General features: G+C 50.9%; 1 protein-coding gene and 1 long non-coding RNA gene across 22 annotated transcripts in view; one reads left to right on the forward strand and one right to left on the reverse strand.

The window, feature by feature from the left end:
* The first annotated feature begins 104 nt into the window (after positions 1-104).
* Positions 105-18,374, forward strand: part of DYSF (dysferlin) — a 203,049-nt gene continuing 184,779 nt past the window's right edge. For 9 of the 21 annotated variants that reach the window (XM_053663323.1, XM_053663332.1, XM_053663328.1 and 6 more), the window contains exon 1: positions 105-633. In XM_053663323.1, the coding sequence (XP_053519298.1) occupies positions 546-633 (88 nt within the window). In that variant the 5' untranslated portion in view covers positions 105-545. Of the gene's footprint in view, positions 634-9,341; positions 9,675-18,374 lie in introns of those variants that run through there. The other 12 variants (XM_053663326.1, XM_053663324.1, XM_053663331.1 and 9 more) reach the window with 3 other exon arrangements.
* On the reverse strand, positions 556-2,580 carry LOC119035790 (uncharacterized). Its single transcript, XR_008391205.1, has 4 exons — positions 2,431-2,580; positions 1,678-1,817; positions 1,409-1,477; positions 556-644 (listed from the first exon to the last, which is right to left on the reverse strand). It is a non-coding gene; the product is annotated as an uncharacterized LOC119035790 (long non-coding RNA).

Below are 18,374 nucleotides of genomic sequence, written 5' to 3' on the forward strand. Positions count from 1 at the left end.
TGCTGGAATCCCTCGGCAGGAGGAGGCGACCAGCCTGCTCCGCTCAAGGCTGGAGGTGGAAGGTCAGGGGCGGGGCCGAGCTTCACTCCAGTCCTGGAGAGGAATCTGGACTGTGAGGGGCACCCGGAGCTCTGGTCTAGCCCCGGGCCATCACGGCCGCCGCCCAGTTCACTGTTCCTCCGCCAGGTGCAAAATGCCTTGTCATTGGGAGAGTCTGCGGCCCGAGCATTGAATTACAGCTTAGCCGAGCCTGGTAGGGCGGCTAAGGTGGAAGATGAGCAGAAAGCCCTGTTCTCCGAGGGCGCGTTGACCAGCCTGGAAAGCGCAGCGGGGCGGAGACCGAAGGTAACCCCCCGGAGCCGCCCAGGGCTGGCCAGTTCTTCTCGAAGGATAGCAGATCTGAGAAGGGAGCCAGTGATCTGAACCCGCCTCCCTCTGCCAGCCCTCTCCTGTGAGGGGACCCAAGAGCTGCAACTCGGCCAGCTGCGACCTTACCCAGCCCTCTCCGCGCCCTTGGGTGCGCAGGGCCCTGACTCGCGCCAGTCATGCTGAGGGTCTTCATCCTCTATGCCGAAAACGTCCACACCCCAGACACGGACATCAGCGATGCCTACTGCTCCGCAGTGTTTGCAGGTAGGAGGGGCCTGCGATCCCGGCCGGGCGGGGAGGGTGGGGGTCAGTTAGGGGATAGCGCGGCTCTCCGTTCCGGAGAGCTCCGGGATGCAAGAGACCAGACTCAACGCCCCCGCCGGGCTCACTTTGAGGGTTGCAAAGACAGACGTCCTCGGGCAGGGCAGACTCAAAGGAAAACTGAGGCAAGGAGGGCAAGGTGACTGAGCGGCGCTTCTCCGGGTTGGGACTAAGGTGGGCCTGGAAGGCGAGGCCAGCATCTCTCTTCACAGAGGGGGTTTCATAACAGTGGTCTTTCCCCGTTGTCAGCGGCAAAGCACTGTTCGGCTCCCCAACCCACCCAGGAAGGCTGGGCCCCAGGCCTATTTATAACCTAGCTCTGGTCTCGCGGGGCCTGGGCCTGGGCTCTGCTCAGCCTTTGCGCTCTGTCACAGGCCAGGCTGGCAGGCAGGGAGCCACTGAGGGCAGAGGCACCGCCCACCAGTCCAGGGGTCCTGCCCTGGCTTTGGGCACAGGATGGGGGAAACCTAGCAGCTGGAACAGCTGTCATTAGTACCAACCTCTAGGCACTTTCTCCTCTGACCCCAAGACTGGAGCATGTGTGTATGTGTGTGTGTGTAGGGGGTGATATTTGGGGGTGGTATCTCCATCACCAGACTGGGGCTTCCTGGAGCAGGAGCCTTCTCCCCTGTCAGATTGGGATCTTCCGCGAGATGATCTCCATATGGTTATGATGACTTTCCCTTCAGGAGGTGATGGCTGGACCCTGTTTACTTACCCTAGACCTCTTCAGGGCCAAGCCAGAGCTGGGGCTACACAGCGTGGGGTGTTTGGGTTTGGAGCCATGCTGTGAGAGAAGGACCGGGGGCGAGAGTGTGGGAGTTGTGCCTCCACCCGCCCTGTGCATTCCTCCCAGCCTTCGTCACTGTCCTTCCCCTTTTCCCTACAGATCTGGTTACATCCCAGGCCTCTGGAAATCATAGCATCAGCTGGTCCCTGGTCATCCAGCAGAACTTCTCTTTCGGTTTCATAAACTGTTGGACCTACCTGCCCCCAGAGGCCTGTGTGCGCATATGCTCCCAGAAGCACGTAGTGTTGTAACAGGTTCACACCAACACACACGCCTGGATATCAGATTTGGGGCTTCTTTGGGAGTCACCGAAAGGGCTGGTGGCCAGGAAAGCAGCCTAGACCAAAAGGAGGGACAGAGAGGGCACCAGAGGTGACACTCCAGCTGTGTTTTTCCCTAACATTCAGCTTTGACCTGTTCTCCATCAGGTTCCCAAAGTTGCCTCTGGAAACAACCTTTAGCAAGGTGTTTCCAGGAGAAGGAGGAGAGAATGAGTTGGGGGGGGGGTGCGTACACTTCCTGTGTTTTCTCAGCTCTGGACAAGCCAGGCTAGTGGTTCGCCTGCAGGGCCCAAGCTAGCAGCCTGGCCGAAGGCCCTGGGCTCCACATCGTACAACTCCAGGGTGCACCGTTTACACTGAAAATATCCTTGTGCCTGAGGGGAGGGAGGATACTCTCAGGCTGTGCCTTAAGCAGCTGCTTGTCCCTCCAGCACCCCTCCCCCATCACCGTCCCCCAGGCCAAGGGCTGAGCAGGCTTTGTGAACAGCACTCTCTGGAGCCTGGTGCACAAATGCTGGAGAGGGACCCCTAAGAGGGACCATGTTAGAGCCCCTGCTTCTATTTTTAGGGGACTGGTCTCCTTTGGTGCCCAGATTTTTCTTCACCTTCCCTGATCACACTCCACCCCACCAACCTGCCAATCCCACCTCCTAGTACACACATACCTACCTTATACTTTATGGTTCCCCTACCCAGTCCAGGTTCAGAAACCTAGCAGGAGAGAGAATGAATAATGAATGGGTAGCACTTTCTAACCCCAGAAGTACTTCACTCACAGGAAGTATTGCTGGTGTGGCTTCTCTTTTGCCATTAGTTCGGCCTCCAGGGCCACCTTTGGAACAGCCCCCCCCCCCCCCCCCCATCATCTGCACATGTCCCTCCCCCACATCTGCCAGTCTGAGATCCTGCGGTTTTCCTGCTGCTTGGCCCCTTGGGGTGGGCTCCCCCTTCCCTGGGGAGAAAGTAAGTTCTTTGTGCTGTGAGTGCCCCCGGCCTGGGAAGGGGCCGGCTGGAACCCCCACTCGAAGCAGCAGTCACAGTCACTGTTAGGCAGTCCTGGGGACTGCAGTCCCTCCCTCACCCAGCCCTGGCCACATTCCACCTCTTGCACTGGATAAGCTCTTAGCCCATGTCCAAATTTGGCCTCCCTGCGGCATTCAGGCCTGCTAACCCCGCTTCTCCCAGCCAGGGCCAGGTTGGTGAATGATTACAGGGAAGGCTCTGGTCTTAAGGACACACTGCCTCGAGCAAAATATCCCTCTGGGAAGCCCTCCTCACTAGCTGGACCCCATCTGGCCTTCTCAGGTCCTTTAGGCCTGGGCCCATCAAGCCCCTCCTTTGGCTACCCAGTCATAATATCCCACAATGACACCCCTTGACTCCTCTGTGTATGCCTAAATCTACTTTCTGCTCACAGCAGCTTTGAGAGGCTTATGGACCAAAAAGGGGCCACATGCTAAACCTGATAAGCTTGGGGGAGGCCTGCATGGTGGCCTCAAAAAAGAAAGTAAACACATAGAATGGCCTGAATATGAACATTTCTAACTCCAAGTGAGCCACGGCAGGTAGTCCCGTCTTAGGCCTGTAGCTTCCTTGACAAAGGTTGGTCTACCTTAAGCAAACCTGTTTACTGTCTTTTTGCATCTAAGATGACATACCTTTGAAATGTCAGAGTGGCCGTCTTTCCACTGCCCCTCAGGGCACAAGCACAGAGACCACAGGACCCTTCACTGTTATCTTGTCCACATACCATCTCCGTGTGCTGCAAAGGTTAGGTATCGTGTACCTACGTAAAAGAAGTATGTGTCTCTTCATTTTGCTCTTTAAAAATATTTACTTATTTATTGATTTTAGAGAGAGACAGAGAGAAGCAAGGGGCGGGGAGAGAGAGAAGCATTGATTTTGTTGTTCCACCCATCCGTGTGTTCATTGGTTGCTTCTCGCATGTGCTCTGACCGGGGATGGAACCTGCACCCTTGGTGTATCAGGAAGATGTTCTAACCGACTGAGCTACCCAGCCAGGGCTCTCCATTTTATTCTTTGTCCAGTCCTAGAGAACCCGCACCCCACTTTGCTTTCTTCTCTGCCTCCCTAATCTACTACCGGTGAACTTCACGTGACCCTCCTTAGTACTCCTTTGATCCTAACGTATAAAATAGCTGTAAAACTGCCTTTCTCTAGAGCATTTGCTCAGTCCTTTGAGATTTTGCTTCCCAGAAATTCTTAACAGTTCGGTTCAAATAAACTTTTATAAGACTTTTCTTAAGGCTGGACATTCTTTGTTGACAGATCAAAGGACAGGAATATTATCCTCCTTTACAGATGAGCAAATAGGCCCAGAGAAGTGCAGGGGTCTGGCCAGGGTCACACAGTGGCTAAAGCCACTCCCTCCCATGCCACCCCCACTATCAGTCCCTTTGTTGTTATCGCACCCGTGGCTCAGGAACAAGACGGTGCTTTGGAGAGCACGCCCACACCTGGGCAGACTCTCAGCCAGCACAGGAGAGGGCTGCGCTCGGGGTGCCCGGTGTGGGGTACGTGCAAGGCTGCAGGGAGCATCACTGTGAAACGAATGACCACAGGATGGAGGATTCTGATTTTGAAAATGTATCCATCCTCAAGGAGAGAGAATGGGTATTCATTAAGCATAAACAATGTACCATTTTCAGAGGGCTTTCTCCCTACTACTTTTTTAAAATTATGTTTTATTAGTTATGCTATTACAGTTCTCCCAATACTTTCCCATTTACCTCCATTCACCCAGCACCCCTACTCCCTTAGGCAATCCCCACACCTTTGTTCATGTCCATCGGTCATGCATGTAAGTGCTTTGGATGCTCCAGTTTCTATATTGTACTTTACATCCCCATGGCTATTCTGTAACTACATATTTGTACGTCTTAATAACGTCACCTCTTCACCCATCTCCCCAAACCCCTTTCTCATCGGGCAGCCATCTAAAAGTTCTCCATATCCATGAATCTCTGTTCTTGTTTGTTTAATTTGTCTTTTAGATTCAATTGTTGATAGATATGTTTATTGTCATTTGTTGTCCATAGTTTTAGTCTTCTTCTTTTCCTTAATAAGTCCCTTTAACATTTCATATAATAATGATTTGGTGATGATGAACTCCTTCAGTTTTTTCTTGTCTGGGAAGCACTTTAGCTTCCCTTTTTTTCTAAATGATAGCTTTGCTGGGTAGAGCAGTCTTGGGCATAGGTCCCCACTTTTCATGATTTTGAATATTTCTTGCTAATCCCTTCTAGCCTGCAAAGTTTCTTTTCAGAAATCAGCTGGTAGTGTTTTGGGAACTCCCCTGTAGATAGTAACTTCTTTTCTTTTTTTAAAAAAGTATTTTTATTGATTATGCCATTACAGTTGTTCTATTCTCCCTTTCATTCCCCTCCATCCTGCACACCCCTCCCCCACCATTCCCCCCATTTAGTTTATGCCCACGTGTCTCAAGTTCTTTAGATTCTATATTTCCCATACTATTTTTGCCCTCCCCCTATTTATTTTCTACCTACCATCTATACTGCTTATTTAACCCCCATGACAGTCGTATGAAAGACATGTTTAACTGATACTGTGCTTACTAGGTGCTAGGTGCTGTTCTAAATATAACTTATTTATTCTGAGCTATACCATGTTACAATTATATTTGTACGAAGTACTTATGTGTAGATTCTTAATCCTCCTAGCAACCATGTATGGCAGCAACTAACATCACTGCCCATTTACAGATGACAAAACTGAGGCACAAAGAGGTCAGGTTATACACTGGTAAGTAGTGGACTTGGGATGACTGTGAGGACAGAGGGCAGAAAGCTGCACTGGATCATCCACACTCCTAGAAGTTTTCGGACTCTGGCAAATGTGCACTGAAGGAGTCCTGTAAACTCACAGCAGGAGTGTTCAACTCAAGGTTGATGCACCGAGCAGGAGGGCGAGGTTTGCTTGCTTCTCGGGCACTAACGTCAGGCCTTGGGAAGAAAACAGAGTCCTGAGCCAGAGCAGGTCCGGTGGCCCAGCGCCAACAGCATGAAGGGGCCCTGTTAGAAGTAGCCCTTCCTTGACTGCTGGATAGGTAGGGCCCCAAGTAAATGACAGAAGGGGATAGGGGTCACAAACTCACATGCCCCGAGAGCCTGGAAAGTGGCGTAGCTAAGATAAGGCCAGAGGGAATAGCACATGCATATGGGCGCGTGGTGGCCAGTGGGGTGAGCCAGTGGGGTGTGCTTCGCCCACAGGTGCCAGGGGATCAGTGTTAGGCAGAGAATTTGGGCCCATGTGCCAGCCTCTCTGATTTTTCAAGAGAAGCTAAAATCAAGATCTGTATGGGAACTCCCCTAATGTTTAATCAAGGTACAATATTGTTATAAAAACATTGTGTTAGTCAAAGACAGCAGGTCTATAAACTGGATGTGTCCCTGGGGGACACCGGTGACAGCACCCGAAGCTCTGTGTTTCATTGAATGTTGGAGGCCTTGGTCCTGGGCTCTCTGGGAAATGGGCAGCCAGTCTTCTCCCACCTGGGGTTGTCAGTCAGCACCTGTCTGCGGCTGCATCGAGGGGACTGGGCCTTGCAGGAGAGCTTTGGTTGCTTCCCCGCTACTTCTATTGACTCTGAAATGTCACTGAAGTCCACATGACATCTTAAGTGAAAACTGGGCTTGCTGTGCAAACTCAGCTCCTTCTGTCTTGTTGCTCTGCTGTCCCCACGCTGACAATGTGTTTGGTGGTGGTTCACCATCACAATTGGCATCGTAGGTGTGCTCCTTCCCTGTGAGGACACAACCAGGAGGTTACATGCATCCCTTCAGCTCACATCCCACTGATCAGCACTTGTTTTCATGGTCACATCTAGCTGTGAGAAAGGCTGGGAAATTTAGTCTTTCTGTTTGGTTGGCCATAGTAAAACTCCTCTATGGAAGAAGGCGGGGACATACGGGAGGCAGACAAATGGAGGTCTCACACACACTCTTCATGAAAGCTGCATTCCTGATACAAGCACCTCCAGGATGAAGCCCCCTCAAGTACCAGGCCCCAGTATGATGTCCCCAAGGGAAGAGTCAGCGGTCTGCCTGGGGAGGAGTCCTGGGCGGTGAGCAGCAGCCAGGGCAGGAAGCTGGAGGCTGGGACGGAAGACAGGCCTCAGGAAGAGTCCAGGAACCAGGACAGCAGCCGCTGCGTTTCTGGTTCACAGAACAGGTATGCGGAGCCTCTGTTCCTTGGACACAAGCCAGGTGTTTGTCAAAGCCCCTTGGAAGAGTCCCTGGAAATGTTCAACATGCTCCCTCAGATTTCCTGTGCTGACTGACAGCTTAGAGCAGGAATAGGGGGCAGGGTGTGGTCCGGTGGGAGAGAGCAGCAAAACCAGGAATCATCGTGACAGTAAAAATGCACATCCCGAACCCTCATACCCGAAACTCCCCCTAGGGGGCAGTACTATCCTCTTTGAGAACCACTGGCTTAGTCTCTTCTGGGGTGGAAGGAAGCCCAGTACAATGACCGCGACACCAACTCTAGAGGGCCTTCCCGTGCCCCGGATTGCCTGGCTGACTGAGACGGCCTTGACGGACTCCACAGTCTAACTACACAGCAAACAAATAATTGTGCTAAGTTATTTTGTACCATTGTGACGGTGCCAAGAGGGAAAAGTGCCGCCGAGCAACCTGGGCGGGGAGGGTGAAGGAGGCTGGCCCTGTAAGGACATGGGGGAGGGGCGTGGTGACAGATGGCGACTAGACTTATCATGGCGAGCACATGGTAAGGTATATAGATGTTGAGTGACTTTGCGGTACACCTGAAACTACTGTAACATTGTACGACAACTGTATTTAAGAAACAGTTCTGGAGGGCAGCGGGGTGGGGGTGGAAGGCAGTTGCAGGCAGAGCGGGCAGCAGAGCTTCAAGTTGGGAGGGAGCTCAGCATGTTCCAGAAACAGAAGCCACCGGCGCTGAAACTCAGAGTGGGGGGCTGAATGGCCTGTGCCTCTGCGTGGAGGTAAGATATCTGGACTTTGTCCCCAGAGCATGAGGGGCTCTGAGGGATGTTCAGCGGGGTAGTGAGTGACCTCATCGTGTTTGTTTTAAGATCACCTGGCTCCAGTGTGGAAAAGGACCGATGGCGCCCGTCTCATTATGAAGGTGGGCAGGGTCAGTGGTAGAGCAGGAGAAAGAGCCTGAGTCAGAAGAAGACACCAACTTTGGAGAGGAGAGGACGGCCTTGGACTTGCCATTGAGTGGGTGAGAGTGACCAGGACCTGGTGCCCATGTGCCAGGTAGGAGTGCAGGTGATTCATTCCTGATGACAAGACACAGAGGCTCCTGGGGGCCAGGAGGCTGGGGGCCTGAGTCCTCTACACTGTAAACAGGAAGCAAGCAGAGCGAGGATGGTGATGGGGTGTTGCAGGTATGGGTAGAGAAAAGTGTGGAGTCGCAGTCTAGGAGAGGAGACTGAAGGGACTAGAAATATGGTGTGATTGCCAGGCAGCGAGGGTCCACCTGAGTCAGGCAGGGGTCACGAATATCAAGCGACAGGGGGCAGGTTAGCTGTGTTACTCTCCGACTCCTTTAGCGGTTAGGGTGCAGGCGTGAACTGGGCGGAGGTGGTTTCACCGGGTTGTGGTTTCTGTACACTAAACGCTGCATCCTCAAGCTAAGAAAGGGAGTTACGGTTTTTCTGCAGCAAAGTGATAACTAATCACTGAATTTAGGCTGAGAAAGCCGCTCAGCGAGGACTTGGAAGGTGGGAGGGGACCTGTCTGGGGCTAGGTGCTGGAGTGTAGGGGTATAGAGGTGAGAAGCCAAGGCCCTTCGGTCAAGAAGTTCATCAGCTGGAAAGGAACCAAACATAATGCGGGAAAGTGTGTCAAGGGCTGTCCCCACCCAAAGCCGCACTATAACCAATTTGCCCCCACGGTGGGGCGAGGGAGTCTAGGGGATGACGCCAGGGACTAAATGGGCAGCGGATGGACCCTTGTGCTCCGCAGACGCAATACAGTTTGGACAAGACTTCTGTCTCTGGAGATGAGCGACTGCAGACTGCTCTGAAGAAGGTGCGGAGGCGGGTTCTCGAGGGCTCGAGCGCGGGGCACCCAGCAGCCAGACCCGCTGTCTGAGCTCCGAGAGCGGGAATGGGGCTGTCGGGGTCGGACGGGCGGCACCGAGGCTGGTGGCTCCCAGCGCAGCGCGCGTTCCGTCGCTCCGCACACTCCCCTGCAGTCCTGCAGCGCTCGCACCAAGTTGTAGTTTCCTACAGACACATTTTTGTCCCTGAAGCTGGCCCACCTCGTCCTCCGGCCTTCGCTCATTTCTCCTTAGTCACTATTCCCCAAGAGTCGTCGGTTCGCGGGCGGCCAGCGCGCAGCGGGGCAGGGGGGTGGGTAGCGCAGCTTTCTGTGCGGCAGCTGGGAAGTCGCTCAGTGAGTACCGGGCCCTGGAGTCCCGGCTGGGCGGGGAGCCCTGGACGCTGGGGGCTCCCGCGAGCAGGGCCAGCGTGCGCCGTATCCACGCTGCCCGGCGGAGTTGTGCTCCCCGCGTCAGTGGCGCTGTCATTCCGGTCGCGGGCGGGGACCCGCGGAGGGAGGACCAGCGCTCCCACAGGCGCACGTCTGATCCCCGCCCCGCCCCGCTCGCGTGGGGAGGGTCCTCCCAGCGAGTGTCTGGTGTCCTCCCCGGGGCCTCGCCCAGGCGTTCGGACTTCCCCGAGGAGGTGCAGCGGAGATCACAGCTGCCCCTCGGTGTGTGTCTGGGCTCCGAGCTCCCGCTCCCGTCCCGCCCGCGCGCCTCTGCGCTCCCCCGGGCGCCTGCCTGAACCATGCTGTGCTGCCTGCTGGTGAGGGCCAGCAACCTCCCTAGTGCGAAGAAAGACCAGCGCAGCGACCCGGTCGCCAGCTTGACTTTCCGAGGTGAGAGCCCCTTGGCCACCCGACTCAGCACACACCTGCGGGTCTGAGACGCGGTTCTACCACTAACCCTAGTCCAAGCCACAGTTTTTTTCCTCTGTGGTCAGGGTCAGGAGTCTCAGCAGTCTTCTGTTAGGGGGGCGAGGAGGATGAAATAACACAATAAATGCCAAAATTTCAAAGCACTTTTGGAAAAGTGAATGTGCTGTATTGTGTCAACAGTTAGCTACTTTTCTAAGACCGATACCCAGGAGGAATAAAGTGCGAGCCTTGACTAATCATAAGGGTGTGGAACAGAGAGGGGAATCTGGGTGTGTAGATGGTGTGCTTTGAAACCTTTATTTCATTCATCCACCCATTCATTCACCCATCTTTATTGAACACTGGCCATATTGAATCCACCAAGTCTCTGATGGGAATAAGAGGAACAGAATAGGTTAGAGATGGGCTTGACAAAGGATTTTGAGGGGCGTCAAGGATGTTTTTTAAAATTCAAAGAGCCTAAGTGCCTACATGTGCAGCTTAGACCAGAGAGGTTCCCCCTGTGCGTTTTCGGGGCAACAAAGGACTTACAACCCCCCCCCCCACCAGGCACGTGTAACCCCTTCCTTTAAGGCAGTCATTCCCACAGGACGAGGTGTCTTAGGAGGGGAAAGGGAAGAGGAAAAATCTGTCAAAATTAAGAGAAGGAACAATGGCTGTGAGTCAGGACCCCAGTCCTGCAAAGAAAGATAAATAAGGAGAGGAGAGAGAGTTTTCCTCTTGTCAGGATGCATATCCTGTGGTTTAGTGGAATTAAAATAATACGTGTATCACAAAACACGGCGAAATCTGGAGGGAGAAATGGCTGGTGTTCTTATGAGGCTCGAAAACAATAGGGGCACTTTTAGCTCTGACTCACGGTCTCCCTCTGCTCCCCAAGGAACCCCACACACTCAGTACTGATACCCATGGATGAAAGACACAGTTTGGCAAAGTGAGGCCTCTGTGCAGCTTTAACTCTTTGCTATGGGATAATTTACATTGCATTTCTTTTTTGAGAAGTATGAGTCGTTTTTAGGAAACTCCTATTTTCATACATTGGTGACATTCCTGGGTGCCCACTTGTGGGGGCAACTTTGCCTGCAAGTCCCCCCCCCCCGCCCCGTCTGCCATGGGTGAAAATAAAACTACTAAGACATGATCTGCTTGGGGAGGAGAGGTGGTCAGTCTCTTAGCGGAGAAGGACCAAGAGCCCCTTCCTCAACAGCTTTTATTAGGTTCGTAATACACAGGAATACAGGTAAAGCTCATCAATCAATGTCAGGCAGCAAGGATCAAACAATAGATAACATTTCAAAGAAATCTGAGGGCTTAGTCTGAGTCAGTGTATGTCAGGTCAGGGGGCTGTAAAAACTTTGGGAGACATACTCATTTCCTGCTTGGACCCTTATCATATGAATGAAAGCAATCTCAGCAAAGCAGGCTTCACAGGACTTTAAGAATTCTTTTTTATGCCCGATCACCCCGGAACCCGCTCTAGCTGGCAAAGGGCTGCACCACCTTCCCAGTCACAGGTTTTTAGGCTTAAGTGGATTAGAGACAGGAAGCACTTCTCCAAGATGGAAATGGGGACTCCGGCTATGTCAGAATAGCCGGGGGCGAGGGTCCATCACTCCCTCTTTGTTGCAGGCCCCCCGTCATCCCCGAGTCCTTCCTTAAGGGCCTCCCAAGTGATCGTGTCTGGCTTAGGTTGCCCCCCCTCTAAGGGGTCTTACCTGTCATTGACTAATGGATCAAGCGTTGGGGTCAGGGGATGAAGCAGAAGCAGCTGCTGCTGCCAGAGATAAGCTTTGTCTCTTTAGTGGCTCACAGCTGGAGGTCGCTCACTCAGCCTTATCCATGGGGGGCGGTTACAATTCCTGAAACCAGGCAGAACGGTTTCCAACACCCACTATGAAATGCAACTTTAGGACAAGGTTCCTAGCTCTCTCCTGTCCATCAGACTCTGCCTAAGCCTTTCCTACACAAAAATTGTGAGGCCACCACTGGTTGGAAATGAAGTTCCCAAAGGACCCTGAGCCCAGGGACCCACATCAGCCTAGTTCTCTCAGATGCTTTTGGACTTTTTCGGGCCTGTTCACAGCTCTCTTTCTCTGGTTCTGTGACAGTGTTCTGGTAGCTACTAATCTCATTCTGCCAATAAGGATATGGAAACCTGGGGAAATTTAGTGATGCGTCCAGGTCAGTGGTTGTGACAGGGAACTACTAGTGCTTAGAGTGGGGAATGCCCTTGAGTCAGGTAGGTGACTCAGTAGGTAACCTATTGAGGTCCCTCTTGGTTGTTGCTCCGGGCCAGGTACCCTGTGTGCGTAGCTGCTGTCCTCCCCCAATCTCTGCATGCCCCACCCATCCTTTATGAGGCCTTACTATTTAGACACTGACAACCCCCCTACAAAACTGAAATATAATAGAATGCAACATATCCAGTTGTTCAAAGGGCATTTGTCTTTCAAAGCCCCACTGCAATACCACCTTCTCCAGGGAGGCACCCAGGATTCCCTTGGCTATCATTACTCTTTCTTCTCTGGATGCACCTAGCACACTCACCCAGTCTGCCTGTGCTCAGTACTTAGCTCCGCACTTAGGACCCTGTGACTCCTTGAGAGCAGCAGCCTGCCTTAGCACTGGGCATTAGGATGCCCAGGGCTTGGTGAAGGTAGGTGCTCTGTAGTGTTTGTGCCCTTTCTGGTCCAGCCTATGGACATCACATAGTCTGGGGAAGTGGTCTTCATACTTTCCTGGGCCTGAGAATCCTCTGGAGGGTGTGGGTCCCATCCACAGAGGTTCTGATGCAGCAGATGTAAGAGACCTGAAAATCAGCACTGATCACCTACCATCAAGTAGTTTCCTTTTGGAGACACACCTTGGGCGAAATTGATGTGAGATGTACTGAAAGGTGAAATTAACATGACACCCCCCCTCCTCCCCAGGGGAAATTCATGCTGGAGTTGGGAGCTGAGCTGATGCTTAGAGAGGGAGGCTGTTGGAATCGGACCCCGAATTTACAGATCATCTAGACTGGGGTATCCAACCCTGGCTGCACATCAGAGTCTTTAAAAAAATCCACTGCTTGTGCCCTCCTCTCTTGAAGCTAAATCTCTGGAGGAGGCGTTCAGATATGGGTGTTTCTACACAGTCTCCAAATACGCGGATGTGCTGTCAGGGTGGAGAACCCCTGAGCCCAGCCCCCTCGTGGCACAGAGGGGTCTGTGGCCTGCTTGCAGAGAAGGAGGGCTGCACTGTGCACTTGGCTCCTGCACAAGGCCTCAAGTGCAAGGGCCTGGCTGGCCCCGCTTTCCACGCAGTTGTTCCCCCAGCATTCCAGCCTCAGATGTAATTTCAAGACCTGCCTCCCAAAATAGACTATGAGCTCTGGAAGGCCCGACACTGAGGGCACTTTTTTGGTTTCCCTGTCTCAGGGCTTTAGGGTAGAGATGATTAATGAATTCTCATCATTTCTTTGTTCTTGCCTTAATTAATTAGTTAACTAAAACTGCCATGAGTACCTGGGCCGTGGTAGATATTTTTGACTGATTGTCTTTGTCAATGAGCAGCTTCATTTCCTGTAGCTTTTAGTGATCTGTCCTTTCTTCTGCCCTGCCCACTTTCTGCCCTGAAATAGGATTATTAATGTTCCTCCATTCATGCATTTAGCTCATTGAGCATGTGTGTATTGAGTTCTGTTCCAGGTGCGCGGGAAACATCTGAGAACAAAACCACATCCCCGTTCTCTTGGGGAAGTTCTACTGGCTTCCCCAGGCTCACTAACCAGAAAATGGAGTCACAACTCTCTGTCTCTTCTCTCTCCCTCATTCCTCCCCATGTCCCTTCAGCTAATCTCACCTCCTTTTTCCTCCCTTCTGCCTCCTGGGTGGTCTCTAGACCTTGGGCAGGAGCCTGGGGGAATCTTGTAGAACTACTCACAGCCTAAGACACACCTGAGGGGCAGACCTGACTCACCTGTGTGGGGAAGGTGGGCTGAGGGGCACTGGATTCTCTGAATCTGGCTTTTTAAACATTAGCAGTGACTTTAAAACCTTGTAAGTAGCCTTCTGATTTATTTTTGTGAACACAGTGTGCCCTCAATGTATAAAAGGATGTATTATAGAGGGGGCATGAGGCAAAAGTAATGAGTGGCCTCAGATCCTGGCACTTTGAATTAATTTACTTATAATTTGACATATATCCTTGAAGACTATTTTTTTATTTAAAAAAGGGCAATTTTAGTTGTGACATTTAAGACCCAAATAAAGTACATAAAATAGACTGGTATGCTTTAATGCAGGAATTCTCAACTGGGGGTGACCTTTTTCCTTAGGGGACATGTGGCACTGTGTGGAGACACTTTGGGTGTGTGGGTGTGTGTACTTGCGCTCACTGTGAGCACCGAGGGGGGAGGCTGCAGAACACCCTGCCGTGCCCTAGACAGCGACGCCCCTCCTCCCACAATAAATGTCCAGACTTAAATGTTAGAGGTGCTGGAGTCGACAAGCCCTGCTTTAACGGACAAATTATGAAGGAAATGCCCATACATGTCACCCAGGTCAAGAAATAGAGCCTTGATGGCTCCACCCTTCTGCCAGAAGCCCCCAGAACCCTTGCCTTTTTTTTTCTAGAGTAATCTCATTCCTGATATCTTTTTCCAATGTTTGTCAATTTACGTTTTCTCTCAACAATAAACCAGGAGCATTTTTCTATGTTGGTAAATATTCTTCTCCACTCCCTTTTAAATGTCTGCATAATATTTTAATATATGGATGCACCATAATTCAGTTATTCAACTTTCCACTGCTGAATATTCAGATTATACCAACCTTTTAATATGTATAGTCAGTGGTTAAATTATACTGCCACTGTGAAAATTATCCCAGTGTCTAAATCTTTGCCTACATATTATTTCCTTTGAATATCAGAAGTAAATATCAGAAGTGGCATTGCTGTGTCAGAGTTTAGGTGTTTAAGGCTTTGCCGCATTTCCCAAGTTGCTCTCCCAAGACTCTGTACCGACTGTACCTTCCCATCAGTGGACTGTGGGGGCCTGTTTACTTGTAACCCCGCTAACACAACGCATTATCACACAGATCTTTAATACTTCAAAGGCTCAAATAGCATTTGTAATGTTTCAAAGTTATTACCTATTTGAAATTATTTTTACTGGATTGCTTTTTAAGTTGCCCATGTTGACGGGGCCAGGGTGTTTGTCTGTTTCTTAATTAGCTGCAAGTGCTCTTTATGTACTAAGAATGTTAAAATTTTGTCACAGATGTTCCCAGCATCTTCCCCCACTCTAACTGGCCTTTCGTGTTTCAAGATTACCCGTCAGAGTGCCTCCCACCACCTCAGTGCATGGACTGGCCGGTGCCGATACCGCCGCTCTATCAACTGCCTGTTTCCTGGAAAGGGGGGCTTTCGTTAGGATTTAGGAAGATGGAGAAGGGGTGGGAGTCTTTGCAGGAAAAAGGACAGGGCTTCTGCTGGGGAGGGTGGGAAATGAGAGCTGCCCAGTTCTTGGGGTGCCCAGGCTTAAAAAAGCCTACCCTTTCTTGGGGGAAATCTGTGCCGAGATGTAAAGCAGACTTTCCTTCAACAGGAGCCAGGACTGTCTTTCCCCCTTTCCGTTGCTTCTGCCTTTGGCAGTCTGCTGGTTTTCTGAATTTCCATCACTTTCTTGGTCCGATGGGTAATCTAATGGAGTGTCGGAGAGTGCTCAGTACAGAGCAAGTCCTTAAGAAGTATGTGAGCAACTCCACACCCAATGAACGACAACTCCCCATTCTTCCTCCCCCAGCCCCTGGTAATGTCTATTCTACTTTCTGTGTCTACGAATCTGACTGTCTAGGCACCTCATGTAAGTTGAATCAAATGATGTTTGTCCTTTCGTGTCAGACTTGCCTTCCTTTTTAAGGTTTGATCATATTCCACTGTATGGCTATCCCATATTCTGTTTATACATTTATCTGTCAGTGGGCCTTTGGACCTTGGTGCCTTAGAGATGCAATGGGAAATGGACCAGTATTTCTCAGCCTTTCTTTAAACTGTCCTTTGACCGGCATGAGACGCTCCCATGTTATAGACTGGTGTGCACCCTCAGTGAATACCCCTGCTTCAGAGTTTGTCTTCTCTCTGACTCCACCAGCCCCAAAGACCCCACTGCCATCAGTGTTACAAAAACAAGCATTCTGTCTGCTTCCCAAATGTACCAAGACCTTTATTCCTGAGTTGGTGGGTAGAGGCTCTGTCCTATCTTTGCTACTGGGGATTTCAGCTGGCCGGGCGCTCCCTTCCACTGTAACCCTGGTGTGTGTCCAGGCCCTGGGACGCTAACAAGCATCTTGGGCCATTGAGAGGTGTCTGTCCCAGAAGATGGGCCTGGGGCCCAGGCCACTGGGGTGACAGTAGCTCTAGCTGCTGATAGGTAGACTTTACTAGGTGGTGAGCAGAAGGGCAGTGGTGTGGCTCCTCATGCACAGCCATGGCCACATGTGACATTTAGGTACCAGTATATATGTGGGGCTCTTGCCAGTGGAGACTGCTCAGCCAGGTAGTCCCCAGCCATGGCTGAGGCAGGATGGCTTGGCTCCTTACCTGTCTCTGAGGCCCTTCTCACTTTCCCCACCTCAGTCCACAGTCTTCAGTGGAGCTGGCTTCAGTGGGGGACCAGGACCGTGTTCTATAGCATTCCTGCCACCTTGGCTCTTGGCACTCAAGGGCCAAGATGGAGATTTCTTTGTTTGCCAGTTCTCCTTGGACAATTTGTTTCCTTTAAGGCAATATTTTAAAACTTTTTGGACTGTTACATACAATAAGACTTATTTTGCATTAAGGTATATTATACATATATAAATGCATATGTGAATATATAATCAAAAGTTTCAAACAGTAGTACTTTTCTGATGAAAGATGTACTGATATTTTCCTCTCTGGTCCATTCAGTCATTATAAAGACATATTGGACAACTCACTCAGTTGACGTCATGGCCCTGTAGTGGGTCCCAGTGAGTAGTTTGGAAATCACCACCACGTAGCATTGGGGGACTCTGGTCAAGGAGTCTGGCGTGGAGTTGTGTGGGCTTGGGGAAACAAGTGAGGAATTTCCATGGGGGACACATAAATAGATTTCTTCTTCTTTACTGAGTCTTTCAGTTTGGGGGAAGACCCCCATGGCTTTGGCATGATCCTCACAGACGCCCACTGGCCCCCAATTCAGCAGAGCAATCTGAGGAGAGGACATAGTCCCCTCCCCTAAACCCTAGCATCTCTGAGTCTGTTAAACTGCACGCACAAACCACATATCTCATGGTCAAAATTAATTAGCAAGGACAGGACAGGTCTAAATTCATGAGAAGGAAGAAATTATTTTCTTAACTGTTTCCTAATTAGCACTGGGTCTTCCCTTTCCTTGGCATCTGTAGATCGTGTGATTGTGCTGAGTTAATGTTTCGTTTCTTCCTTTCTCCTCTTTGGAGCTGTAGTGCCCATCAGTGACCCCTCAGTGTCATCCAAAGGGTCCCGGGGTTGGCTCTTCGAACCAGGACTTGGTGAAACCTTACTGAGGGCCTTTGTTCTTGTCATCTTCAGGGACAGCAGGAAATGGAAAATGTTTAAAAGATATTTTGCACAGGGCTTGGCACACAGACACCGTTCATTTAGTACTAGGCAGGAATACCAGGAAATGCATCCGACTGGACCACTCAAGAGAGGCTGCAGGTGGAATTTTCCATGTGACTCATGTAGAACATAGGAAGTTGATAGGGGAGGGGAAATAGATGCTTAGATAGCATTATATATCCTTTCGAAACCCCATAAAGTAGGCACTCATAATTAATTTATCGTTGAGAGGATTAAGGAAGGCCTACAGATGCAAAAAGCCCTATATATGGTCAGACAGCAGTGCAGGGGTGTCAAACTCATTTTCGTGGGGCACAGGATCAGTCTCACAGTTGCCTTCAAAGGGCAGAATGTAGAGCTCCTTGCCCCTAGTTAAGGAGTAGTTACATTTATACAGTCCTAAAGTTACATTTGGCCTTTTGAAGGCAACTTGGAGGCTGATGTGGCCTCCAGTGAAAATGAGTTTGACATACCTGCAGTCACAGCTGTTATTTGAATGACTCCAAAGCCATGTGTCTAATGCCTGCTGGAGCTGCACAAACATAGCCCACAAAGAGATTTAGAGGGGTTCAGCCAGGGAAGACTGGGGCCAATTTTGAGAGGAGAACAGGTGCCCCTCCCAGAACATGCCTCCTGCTGTGCCTCCTTTCATCCCCTCCGCTCACTGAGGCACAGCCAGACTGTGAATGCAGTCTGATGGCTTTCTCTGAGAACAGTGATTCCATCCTTTGGCGAGGCAGTGAACTTTGTAGCCAACTTGGGGGAGAATATGACCCATTCATCAGAGCCCAGGCACAGGGCTATATGCTATACACTATGGTAACTCACATGGTGAGGCATTATGTCTGCCTTCTGCAGTTCACAGGCCTGTTGGGAAGACAGACATAGAAGCACACAGTTATCCCACTGTCTGGTACATGTGGTCACAGCTTACAACCATCTCTGAGAAAGTCAAGAGAGGCTTTTCAGGACTTCTGCCAAGATGGAGGCATAGGTGGAAGCACTATACCTTCTCACACAACCAAGTTTAAAAACAATAAAGTTTTAGCAACA

This window comes from Artibeus jamaicensis, unplaced genomic scaffold (genome assembly GCF_021234435.1).
Source record: "Artibeus jamaicensis isolate MK-2021 breed Jamaican fruit bat unplaced genomic scaffold, CSHL_Jam_final contig_3174, whole genome shotgun sequence".
Classification (NCBI taxonomy): domain Eukaryota; kingdom Metazoa; phylum Chordata; class Mammalia; order Chiroptera; family Phyllostomidae; genus Artibeus; species Artibeus jamaicensis.